Source organism: Callorhinus ursinus, unplaced genomic scaffold (assembly GCF_003265705.2).
Source record: "Callorhinus ursinus isolate GAN/ISIS: 27379988/994484 unplaced genomic scaffold, GSC_fseal_2.0 scaffold48, whole genome shotgun sequence".
NCBI classification, from domain to species: Eukaryota; Metazoa; Chordata; class Mammalia; order Carnivora; family Otariidae; genus Callorhinus; species Callorhinus ursinus.
This window is the reverse complement of record NW_027397110.1, coordinates 10,949,798-10,962,630: the sequence shown is the minus strand read 5'-3', so window position 1 is coordinate 10,962,630 and position 12,833 is coordinate 10,949,798. Positions and strand designations below refer to the sequence as shown.

At 49.1% G+C, this 12,833-nt stretch overlaps 1 protein-coding gene across 1 annotated transcript in view; it reads right to left on the bottom strand.

Annotated features, from left to right (window-relative positions):
• The window catches only part of CACNG2 (calcium voltage-gated channel auxiliary subunit gamma 2), a 112,855-nt gene extending 104,036 nt beyond the window's left edge, over nt 1–8,819 (bottom strand). Inside the window, exon 1 of the mRNA XM_025882170.2 lies at nt 7,391–8,819. Within this exon, the coding sequence (XP_025737955.1) occupies nt 7,391–7,601 (211 nt within the window). The 5' untranslated portion in view covers nt 7,602–8,819. The remainder of the gene's footprint in view (nt 1–7,390) is intronic.
• Between the last annotated feature and the right edge of the window lie 4,014 nt (nt 8,820–12,833).

Sequence of the window (12,833 nt, the reverse complement as noted above, 5' to 3'; positions counted from 1 at the left end):
GGAGAGAGGGCCAGAATGCCACGAGGCCCACGCAGCTCACCAACGATCCCACAACGGCTGACATGCATTTCTTGGCGTTGGGGATGAGCAGCTCCCCTCTCTCATTCCTATTTTCAAAAAGTCTGCTGGATATAACTGAGCCACATTCAAATTCCAGCTCAAATCCTCGATGATCCTAACCGATTGGAAGAGATGCCAGGACTCTCTCTGAACTTGTGGGAGGGGGAGGAGAGGCGGCAACAGGCTCTGTCAAATGTCTGGTATGGAGTGGAGCCGTTTGGTGAGATGCCTGTTCTTTGGGATCCCCTGTGGGGACTCACCTGGATGGTCCTTAGGCGGGTGGGGGCCTGCTCACCACCGCCTTCCTATGTTAGTGCAGGGCTCGCACCTGCTGTCAACACCTCCACTGAGCGGATTTTGAATTTTGGTGATTGGAGTTGAGTCGATCTATTCCCTCCCTTCTCTGTACTGTTAGGGGGAGTTCGGAGGCCAAAGAGACCAGCACAATCAGATTGGGATGGAAGCGGGAGGAGCAGGGAGCGGGGCTCGAATCCTCACAACGACCCCAGGGGCAGTCACTAAATGGATGGCACAAAGGAGGCACAGAGATGAAATTAACTAGTCCAAGGTCACACAGCTTATAAGCAAGAAGCCAAAAGTCAAAGAACAAAACTCTTTAACAAGACTAACAAGGCCACACACCTCTGGGACTTAACTAACTTCTGCACCCTTGTCCCCACATCATCCAGCACTGTCCCCCCACCACAGACCCCCCTCCAGCTCTGTTTTCCAGCCACCGGCCTTCACCCAGGCCTTGCCTGGCTCTTCCTCACCGATCTCTGCACTCACTGCCCTCTGACCTGGAATGGCCTTTCTTCCTCTCTTCACCCAGTTAACTCCTACTCCCTCAGATATTCATTCTTGTGTCCCCTCCTCAGGGAAGCCTTCTCTGATTAGATACCATCTCGATATTCTGAACTCACAGTCCCATGCGACCTCCCTTGAGAACGCTTATCATGGTTGTCATTTACATATATGTGTGTATAAATATTCTTTGAATTAGGGCCTGTCTCTCCCAGTAGGCTCTAAGGACTGAGGACTGTGACCCTGAAAGGAGCCACTTCCCATCCTGACTTCAACCTGGTGCTTTGCAGAACTTCATCAAAGATTTAACACATAAATGAGCAAAGGAATGGCCTGATCTGTACCTATAAATTAACCCAGAAACTGAAAATGCATATATCATTTGGATACGGGTCTTTCGGCCAAAATACTTATATCTGGGGCTAAAAGGAACCATCGAATTTTGAACAGATTAAAAATCTTTTGCATCATTCGTCCGGTATCTTCTCCTCCCCCCTGACCTGAAAGCGAACACTCAGGGGAAGAAGCTCTCCCGGAGGATCTCTGTGACAGCAGCTCTGGACGATGTGGAGGCAGGAAAGCTCGGCCAGGATCTATTTAGAGGACGCTCACCCCCCAGCACTTCCTTCTCAGGCATTTATTTTTTCTCCAAACACTTTCCTTTTTGTTATCTTTCCTTATTCTTATCCCTTGTGTGTTGAACACCGCTGTCCCTTCTTTCTCTCCCTCTCTCTCTCTCCTACCCTCTGGCCCTCCTCTGTGTCAAGTTCACTATTTTCCGGAATGACAAAAAAAAAAAAAAAAAAAGAAAGCATGCTTTTGCCACCACTGATCACTGTGTATCACTGAAAGAACAATCCTTTGATTGGTGTGAAGGGACCGCCCTTTCTGAATCCCCACCGCGTCCTACGTCCGTCCTTCGTCCTACGTCCTACGTTCACGCCCCAACAAAGGCTGATGGCTTGCAACGTCCTAGTTGCCATGGTTACAGCAAAGCGCAAAACAGACCGCAATCCCTGCCCTTGTAGAGCGCGCAGTCCAGGGGTGGCGACAGACAACAAATACCACGAGGAGACTATGTACTGTGCTAGAAGGTGGTAAGTACTCTGTAAAGAAAAAGGAGGGGTACAGGTTGGGGTTGTTGATTGCAACCGCAGACAAGTCGGTAGAGAAACCACCCTGTAAGAAAGCTATTTGGCTTTCTTTTCACAGAGAAGGAAACAGGCTTGAAGAAGTGAGAGAACCTACCCCGGATCTCCCAGGCTGCAGTGCTTGGAATGAACCCAGGCCCGTGTGGCTGCAAAATTCTTTCAACTACACCCCATGCCACAAAGCTTCCCCTGAAAACTTCCATGACTACAGGGGACCTAAATTTGCTGTTTACTGAAAAATGCTTGCAAACGTAAAACCAACGGACAGTTTACATTGAGGACACTTCCGAAATTGAAAGGGCAAGCCCAAAGAGGCACGTGGTGGGTCTGGCCTGAAGTTGAGTGTCGCATTCCTTCCGCCTCGTGGGAGTGAGGGGGTTCCAGCAGAACAGTCACTCTTCAAAGCACAGGGCAGCTGGAGTGAGTGGCGTTTGGAAAGTCAGGTGGGTCAGAACCCAGATTTCCTGACAGACTCAGGCTGGGCCCTCGACGGCAGATGCTTAGTGGGACACGGAATAAAATCCAGTGCTAGCAGTGAATATGAGCACAAGGCCATACAGTAAGCCAGGGTATGTGCATAGGGCCCTCTGGAGGCTTGCAGGGTGGAAGTGAGGGGCCTGGATTCAAGTTCTGGCTCTGCCCATGTGGCCTTGGTGTGTGATGTCACTCCTGTGTGCCTAGTTCTGCTCAGCTGGGAAGGGCAGTGGGGGCGGGAAGGGCAGTGTGAGTGGGCAAGGACTCGCAGAGTTCGTTCCTCAGGAAAGGGTTCAAGTTTGCCTTCCCAGGTGAGGATGCTTAGGAACGTGGGGCTTGGCTCTATGGAAAACTGCTGGTCAGAACCTAAGACCTTGGGGACTATTCTCAGGGCCCTGGGAACTGGGTGGGGAGATTTGCTAGAGAATAGAAGATTCTGGGGGTACCTAAATGGGGATGGTCCATAATGCCTCTCTACCCAAAGTGTCTATTCCAGTGACTATTACAATCCAAGTGGACTTTGGTGTACTTTAAAAGCAGAAAAGGGGAGAAAATCAATTGGTTATTTTTTCCTCGCTTGCAGAGACTGAGTCTACTGATAATTTTCCGCTAGCCAATTAGGAGCCACACAACCCTAATGACAAACTCCTTCTGAATTGAATTAATGAATTTTGTAATTCGTTATTATTCTTTTAAAAAAGATGCACCAGGAAGAACAAACCAACCATCCTGACTTCCTCACCCCCTTCTTCCTTTCTGGAGTACTTGCTTGTCACATGTCCTTATGATGTTTGAATTAATTTAAATAATTTGAAGAATTTTGAAATCAATCCACTGACAAATATTTTTATGCACCTATTGTTTTGCAAAGTGCCTACAAAGGGTCAAATAATCTTGGGAATTCTGGAGTGATAGGTATATCATGCGATGGCCCATTAAGAACTTCCGTAATCATCTCATCCACACTTAAAGGTGAGATTATCTGGGAAAGGCTGTTGGCATCCCTAAATTAAAAGATAGATACTTTCCTTCTGGAGAACAAGAGAGGCACGGCTAAACCCAGCGTGGAGCCCTCGCCACCTCGCAAAGGGTTTGCAACTATCAACTTGACAGAGACAGTTCAGGAAAATGAGACACTTCTTGCTCAAAGAGAGTTAGGAGGTAGCAAGGGTGGCAGAGCCACCGTGAGCAAGCAGCATGTGGAAGCAAAGATGGGAGAAGCTGTGGATGGAAGAGGAAATCGGAAATTCAGTGGAGAGAATGTAACAGTGGAGACAGAGAAGACGATTTCTGCGCTGCTTCACAGCAAGGAAAGGGGCGAGAGAGGGAGGGTGGGTTCTTCTACCGACCACGTTGTACTGCTCCTGACTCCTCCTCTGCAGGGCTGGAAATCCTTTGGGGGAGCCGTGGAGCCCGGACAGAGGGGAGGGAGGCGCAGGAGAGAACAAACACAGAGTGAATTTCTTGCTGCCCCTGGAGACAATGATTCCTTTAGGTGACAACCGAGGTTAATATCCTGAGCAGCAAGCCACAGCATGGCCCAGAGATGCCTCGCTCAGAAGCGATGCTTTCGGGTCCTGTCGTGGATTTTATTGAACTTTTCCCTGAAAGGGCCAACTCATCTCTCCATTCGGAGGCTCTTAGCGCAGCCTTCTTGAAAAGTTCAAGGACTTCTCCTATCGGGCTCCACCTACCTGGACCCACATGCAGCCCGTCCCACCCTGTGAGTCCCACTGAGGACTCCCACTCTCCTAGGGAGTTCAGGTTCACACACAGAGACTCAGCTGTTCACTCTGCAGAGGGAAAAATAATAAAGGTTGTGGCTTCTTCTTGGTTCCTCTCCTCTCCTGCTGGGTGTCAACCCCTAACAGGTGGTCCTGTCCCTCCTCATTCTTCAGCAGACTGATACACTTCAAAAGCAGCAACGGAGGCAGGGAAATATTTTCTGATTTTTATTTTCATCAAGAAGTGAATGGAAGAAAAAGCGTCTCAGGTGACAAAAAGCCCGAGTGAAAACCAGAAAGCGGAAGAGATCAGAAGCAGATAGGGTTGTTTGTTTATCTGGAGTTAGCAGCAGCATCTTGGGGAGATTTGAAGTCTGTTCACAACTTTTTTGGGGGGTGTGGGCAGGAAACACAATAAAGAAGTGATGGGGGAATCTTTTTTGAAAGTCCCATTTCTCACCAAAAAACATAGACTGGGGGACAGGTGAAGCGCTGACAACATGATCTCCATAAAGGCTGACCCTATTTTGAATGCTCCAGAAAGCGAGTTATAGGAACACCCAGTGAGGACCATCTATGCCAACCTTCAGAAATAAGTGCTCTTATGGTCTTCGGAAATCAGTGCAGTCTTTGAAAATAAGTGGCTTAAAATCTTTAAACCACTTCCTAAGTGGCCAAAGCCCAACTTCCTAAGGCGGTCCCAGGCCCACAGAGCCCCACAGGGACAAATGCTTTGGAAATTGAAGGCCAGGTTGAATTGGGGCTCTGAGCACCCACCCTTCCTGCCTGTGCCTTGGCTACAAGTGGAAAAGGAATAGCATCCTGAAGGGAGCTTGGCCCAGCCCTCCTCTCACTGCTCGGAGGCCCCAGGCCTGGGAGAGGGGCCAAACCCACAGCTCTGGTGCGCATCACACAACCCTTGGGAAAGTGCTATAATCCTAACCCTTTTAGGGATGGTTGGGGGCGGTGGGGGGGGGGGGGAGGGGGTGCAGCGTGGAGGGAAAGTGAAAGGGGGTGGGCAGCACATTTGGGGATGTAGGCACCAAACAGATGGAATTTAAATGAAAATACTTCAGCCTTTTAATACACAAGTGATCCAAAACCACCTCTAGTCCTCTTGCCTTCTGGGAATTATAAAATGTTTCAGAGATCACAGAATGAAGCATTTGCAAGTAAAACCCTGATAACAAAGTATATTTATACCAACTTAGCAATTTCTGAGTATATTTCCCCTAAAATCATATTCCATCTTTCCTCTAATTTCTTGGCTGCATATCTCCATCCATCTAACTAAAATCCAAGGAAGGCAAATTGCTACTATGATCATTTCCCTAAAGCAACTCTCATTCACTTTGCTTTTCTTCTCTTTTGGAATAGAAGTCTGCCATAAATGTTTAATTAAATGGAAGCCTTTCCACTGTTAATGACAAGCTGCTTGAAAGGCTTTTCATTTTTTAAGGACGGGTGTGTTTAAAACAGTCCCTATTAATTTCCTGATATTGATTCTCTGGCTGGGGAAGAGCCTAGAGTATTCAGCATACAGCTCCTCTGCAGACTATGTTCAAGGCAGCGGTTTGGATTGAGAAAGGGCACCAAATGCAGTATGCGTCAAATAGACCATCGCTCAATGAAGTCACTTAGCTATTCAAAACATGTTCAGCCATCACTCAACCGTTTGCACCAAGAATGTTGGGAGGGGGGCACGAAACCGGGCGCTCTTTCCCAGACATAACCATTTCCCAAGAGCGGCTTTTGCTCAGTTTGGGTTAGACCCTGGGGCCACATCAGTTTCTCCCTCTCCCGTCCGTTTCCCTCTCTTCTCCCCCATCTCCTGGCTTCAAGTCCCTGCATCGCTATCCCATGTTGAGCTTAACAAACAATCCTGCGGTCCCCGCTTCCCAGCGCTGCCTCAAACGGCCTCCGGCATTGGTTCATGTCAGAAGCAAAGCACATAACCCTTTCTCTCTGCACAGAAACATGTATCTCTCTGTTCACGCTTTTCTATGGGTAGCTGTAGCTTGTACATTCAGATACGGATATATATATATATATATCCATTCAAATGCAGTCCCTTTTATTCAAGTCTGTTGCTAAATGCAGGTTGTATGACCTGCAGGAGTTTTTTGCTTTTTGTTTTGTTTTGTTTTTTTCTGTCCTTATTAATGTATCTCAGAAACACATGCCTTCATCTGTACCCTGATCTCCCAGGCTTTACACTGTGGGGACCCCTTGGCCCACAGCACTTGCCCAGACACACGTCTCAGTGACCCTGCAACATCAAGGCAAACAGCTGATACCCCCGGTCCACTGCCCCCCCTTCCCCCCCTCAAGCTCCCCAAGCCCTTGCCTCCCTCCCGGCCTCCCTGCACAATGTCTGATGCTCAAGTTGACTTCAATGCTGACTGTATTGCTTCTGGATAACAGGCATGACACTCTGCGTGGAAGTGAACTGGTTCTCAGCCTAACCTGCTGGTCAGTTGCTGTTTATTAGAACTTGGGCTTGTTTCCTGTGAGAGATGTATGTATTTTTAGACTTTGTAAACGTTAAAGCACACAAATACACACACGCAGCCAGTCGCCCCGAAAGATATGTGTGGCTCATAGACATTACAAAATGCTCTTGAACTCAGCTTGAGATCCTGGAATAATTAGGATTTACCAAATAAGGATTCTTAGAAACAACAGATTTTTTTTAAAGGAGATTTGCAGATGATGATGTGTCTGGGACTTTTGGGGAGTAAGGGGAGGAGGAGGGGGAAGGGAAGAGCATTTTCGAATTCTTCATTACGAAAAGAAGAGCAGCGTTGAGAGAAGCAATTATTTTCGCCCCTTGTAGATGGCAATGCTACACCAAATGGCAAATCCTAATGATTCCAAAGCAGGCAGAGCTCATTTGACTTTTAAAGACAATCTCTTGTTGTTTTCATCATATCACAGATTATTCCAATGAAGAGGTTTAGGGGAAGGGGGGTGGTGGAGGCTTGAGAGTTGAGTATGGTTTCTGCTTATTGATTTTCTTTCCTCTGAAACTAACCCAACCAACCTTGATCTGTGGTGGAAGGAGTGAAGTAAGAAAATGGTGGAATGTAAAGGGGACTTATTTGGAGGAGGGTGGGGAGGGGGAGTGCGAAGGGGAGGGGTGAAGTGGAGAGGGGGAGGAGATGGGAAATCAAATACCTTCTAGGCAGCAGGTTCTCCATAATCCAGAATGGGTCATAACTTCCTCGTTCTTTTTGCTGGTTTCATTCTCACTGACACTTTTGGTCTTGCAAACCCCTCTGGAGTAGAGCCAATAGTCGGTTCCCACAGCTATGGTCATCAGACTGAAGGCAGCGAAAGCACCAACGGTGGTTAAAAGCATTTGAACACCTCGATCAAACAGCCCCATAATTCTTCATTATATAAACACCCAACCGACTTCTGGTTCTCGGAAGAGTGTGTGTGAGGGTGCGAGTACTAAAGCAAAAAATAAATAAATAAATAAAAATAATTCCACTACTAATATAATGGATATATGTGTGACTAGAGACTATGGAGAGATATAAAAACAGGGAGGTAAGAAAGCTCACGGAAGAGAATGTAAATTATAAAGATCACACGGGAAGAGAGGCTTGCCTTTTGAGATCAGAAACTGTTCCAGTTGCAGTAATCTTTTTTTTTTAAAAAAGGAAAAAAATAAAAAGACACCCCCCACCCCCCCAAGTGAGATGCCTTAATCTCTTTTCCTAAAATTCCGGTCTCCAGTTTCCATATGTGATAGCTAATTTGGAGATGGCTTCCACAGTGAACCAGGGAACAGCCGCATTCTCAACACAATCTCTCATGGTCGGGACCTAGACAGTTAGAGATTGTAAAAGCCGGGATGCAACCTTCGGTCTTCGTGCTCGGCTCTGCGGCCTGCGCCATGAAAATCCTTTGCTTCGCCAGTTCTCTTCCTTGGCGGGGCGGGGGGTGGGGGGTGGTCTCGGGCGCTTTCGTTTCAGACCAGACTTCCCAGTATTCTGTAAGCCCTTGATCTCAGCTGAACAGGTGCGGGGGTCTCGCCTTCCATGGTTTTGCCCCGGCGGCGGCGGCGGCGGCGGCGGCGGCGGCAGCAGCAGCAGCAGCAGGGCGGGCAGGCACGGCGGCGGCGGCGGCGGCAGGACGAGCAGCGGCGGCGGTTATTGTTGGTGGCAGGGGTAGTGTTGGCGAAGTGGGGGAGGGAGGGGGTTTCTCCCGAAGAATCGAGGCGGGTTTCCCTCCCCCTATCTGCAAAGCTCCTGGAAACAAGGGAGCCGGCGTCTTGCTGCAGGATGGGCCACCCGCCTGCCCCCCCACTCGCTGCCCGCTCGGCCCCCGGCGGAGGCGCTCCCACCTACTGCATTACCGGGTGGTGCTGAACTGGACAGCTCCCTGCGCCGCTTGCTCCGCGCGCTCCCCGGCTCGCTGGGCGGCCCGCCAGGAGGGGGGCGCGGGGCCGGAGTCCTCCCTCCCTTCGGGGGTGGCAAGGCCAGGGCAGAGCGTGGGGGGGGGGGCTGCCTTTCCTCTTTTTACCCCTCTCCCCAGTCCTAAAATGAGCGCTCTCCTGGGCTCCCGGAGCTCAGAGGAAGGCGTAGCTAGAGATAGCTTGCTCCCTCTCCCTCTCCCTCCCTCTCTCTCTCTCTCACTCTCTCTTCCCCTGCCCTCCCCCCTTGGTGTTTCTTCCAGCTCAGCCTCCTTCTCATTCCATCTCTACGTGCCCAGAGCTTCAAATACAACCCTCCCATCACAGTCAGATGGGCACAAAACTTCGACCCGCCGTTTCTCTGCCTGGAAGCGGTGAAAATATAGCCTGGATGGGTAATACAAACACGATCTATATGTGTTTTCACTTTGCTGTTTTGGGGGATTTGTTTTGTTTTATTTTATTGGCACGTTAGCTGCCTCTCCTTTTGGTCGTTCCTCTCTCGTCTCTTTGTCTCTCTCCGGCTTGAAGGGGGTGTGCTGTGCACTGTGTGTGTGTCTCTGTAGTTCTCCGTGAAATTCTGAATGTGCTCCTACAAGCAGACATTTTGGAAAGATTATTCATGGAAAAGGGGGTGCGAAAGGGTGGCTGGTGGCTGGGGCTTGGGCAATGATTTCCATCTCAGGGATGAACATGTTTGCAGGGGAAGTGGGAGAAATGTGAATCCTTCTAAGTTCTCGTGTCATTCATAAACTGGATCGGAAGAGATAAAAATCTCCCTGCTGTGAACACTGAAACACATCACAACCCCCCCCCCCCCACCTTCCTCAGCAGAATGCTATCCTGGGTTAATTACGGTGCTACCTCTTCTTTCTACATGTGCAACTTTTCTTTAATGTGACTCCTGGAGAAAGAAGCCCATCAGATTCCTGCTGCTATTGATTACATTTTTCTCTGATCAGTTTCGGAGTTAAGTGAGGGAGAGCACATGAGGCATGATGTAGGTGCACTTTTTCATTTTGGGGGGGAGGAGCCTAGAGAGAGGTGTGAGTCTGGTGGGTCCATTGGGGGTTACAGATGTTTTAATTGCATAACTCAGTTATTCCATACTTTCTTCTCTTTCCCTCCATTTTTGTCTTGAGATCATTTGTTTGACAATTTCTCAGTGATTTGGTGATTATCACAGAGTATGTAATAGACGACTGAATTAAAAACAGACTTTTTTTTTTTTTTGGTGTTGTCTAACTTCTTTCCCTTAGCTGAGGGTAGGTCTGCAGGTATAACCAGTGCATACTTGTTGGTGTAGAAAAATGACCTGTTTCTCCACCCTGCATAAAACTTCCTTTTCTCATGCTCTGTTCCTTTCTCAGGAGGGAAGGACTCCTACGAGGGGCAACTGCTATGCTCCTGGCATGTGGGAGACGGTCCCCGTGTCTGGAGAACAGAAGCACAATTTCAGCAACCTTTGCTAAGGTACCTTTAGGGTATAGCAAGACATTTGCAGACTGAGGCTTTCTCCAGTTTTGTTTCTTGTCCTGTGAGGACAGGGATGGGAACTGGGAGGGGAGAGGGGCTGATGTGCTGATCCACTGAGCAGGGAACTTAGCAAGTCCAGCCAATGGTTCGGGTGGGTGATTTTTTTTGGCTCTGGTCTGTAAGGAAAAAGTGAAGGGCAAGCGGGAAGGCCCCTTAGATGTGCTAGGCCTTTTTGGGGGTGGGGGAGCGGAGAGAGGCTTGGCTGAAGCCACACAAGACTGAGCAGCTTGCCATCTCCTACGCGTGTCACCTAGGTTGCCTCTGACCTGTCCAAGAAGTCCCTTCAGACTAGAGCCCTCCTTCTTAGCCACCCATCCCATTACCGACCAACCCCTGAATCTTTTGCTCAAATGCAATCAGTCCCAGAGGCTCAGAAACTTCTGTTTGACCACAGAAGCTGGTAACATCTTAGCCACTGACTCTAGCTGCAGCTTTAGCAGCATGTGATTAATCTCCTGGCGGGATAATCATTGAGAGGAGGAAAGGGGGTTGGGGGGAATGTAACAGCTTTGGGCTGTCAGTGTGGACAGAGCAGACTTCTGGAGACAGAACAGGCCTGGGGCCACAGGTTAGCCTCTGCTACTTACCTGCATGACCGCAAACGAGTCAGTTTCCTAGAGCCTCAGTTTTACCGTATGTAAAATAAACACATTGGCACTTGCCTCTTCCTCCTTTCTGGAGTTGTTCCTAGTTACTGCCTGCTTTTCACCGCTGCCACCACCACTGTGCCCAGGCCTCTACCGTCCCACTTCTAGCCTTCATTGTGCATGCATCATCTCTCTGATTTGTGAGCTCTTTGAGGTCACTACCTGTGTCCTGTTCACCATGATGTCTTGGGGACCTTGTGCAGGGCTTGATACATAGCCGATGCTTGATAGCAATGGCTGAGTGATTACAGTATGAGATGGGTAATGTGCCTGGAACACAGTAGGCACTCAATAAATGTGGCTTGCCTCTCATTTCTTCTCCCCACTTTTACGTCCAGTTTGGTCTCCAGTGTCCTTTGCTCTAACTCCTATTCCGACCCCCTTCCCCCTCACTGACCTGGCCTTCTCCTCAGGTCCCTTCTGCAGACCGAACAAGGCTGCCTGAGAAGAGCTGGCTCAGTGTGAGCCCCATTACATGGTTTGGGTCCACTGGGCACACATACTTAACAGCTGCTGAATGGGTGCTCTTAGGGGAGCAGCTTTGTGTGCCTGCGGTTGGTTACTTGGGAAGGGCTTAGAGGAAATTAGCTGAAATGCCACAGGCCTATTTTGAGCTCCTTCTTTGATGGAGTGGAAATAACATGGGATTTGGGTGCAGCAGACCTGGCCTTGAAGCACAAGGCTGCTATTTCCTCACTTTTGACCTTGGGCAGTCTCTTAACCTCTCTGGGAACCTCTCTTCATCCGTCAAGGAGGACCATGGGAGGAACCTTACGGTGTGGTTGTCAGTATCACATGTTAATAACAATAACAGAAGCCAACATGCCAGGCACGGATCTAGGCTGAATCCCACTATAACCCTATGAGACACGTACGATCATGATTCCCATTTTACAGATGAGGAAACCAAGACACATAGTGGTTTAAGTATCTGGCCTGAGGCTGCCCAGTTAGTGAGTGACAGAGCTGGGATTCTAGTCCAGCAGCCAAGCCTAAGAACCTATGTCTTACTCACTGTGCCCTGACCCAAGACACAAACTTTCTGAATAAAGGTATTACACCAAGTTTATTTACTTCTCATCCATAGGCTTGGCAAGAATTTAGGGAGTAGCTTCTAGGTGCTGAGTGTTTTCACAGAGGTTCTTACACCTACCTTTCCAACAACCCTGTCAATGCAGATTACTATCTTATCCTGCAGGTGAGTAAGCAGAGGCTCATATATCAAGTCAACTGGAGGAGTGGAGATTTGACATTTTGCACTGCTTCAAGTTCTGCTAGCTCCAAGTCCCACAGTTCATTTATTGGTTCAAAAAATCAAGCACCTACTATGTGTCCAGCACCATGCTAATCTCTGGGGATGTTGAGCAGGACAGACATGGTCCCTTCCTCCAAGGACCTGAAGACAAGCAGGAGGAGTGGACAGGTAAGGAATAGCCACATTGAGGTGAGGAGAATGTTAGGTGGTGGAGACCAAACCCAACCTAGGGCGTGAAGGACATCCTCCCTGGAGGACAAGACATTTAAGCTGAGATGCAGGAATGAGAAAGAGTTAGCTAGGCCAGGGGGTGGAGGATGAAGAGGAGCTGAGAAGAGGGAGAGCACTCTAGGCTGAGGGAGCAGCATGGGCCAGGTTTAAAAGGATGCACAGACGGGAAAAGATGATTGGCCAGTTTTAGGGAAGACATGCTAAGTATGGCTGATCTAAAGACAGTGATGGGAAATGTTTTAGGCTAAGAACACGGAGGCCATGGAAAGGAGGTTGGAGCCTGAGAAGCAATCCAGAGGAGGCCGGGGGGACAGGGAATATGAGAAGCGAACACGGAAGCAGAGAAACAGCAGGGCCGCTGTGGTGCAGCTCCCAGCGATAGACAGTGGCGGCCTGGACCAGCAACAGCAATGGGAATGGAAAGAAGTGGAGGTCTTTGGGGGTGTTGGGTGAAAATTAATACATATTGGTGCGCGTCACTGAGACAGCCGCTCTGAGGAGGAAGGCTGGACAGGGGTTGGGTGCAGG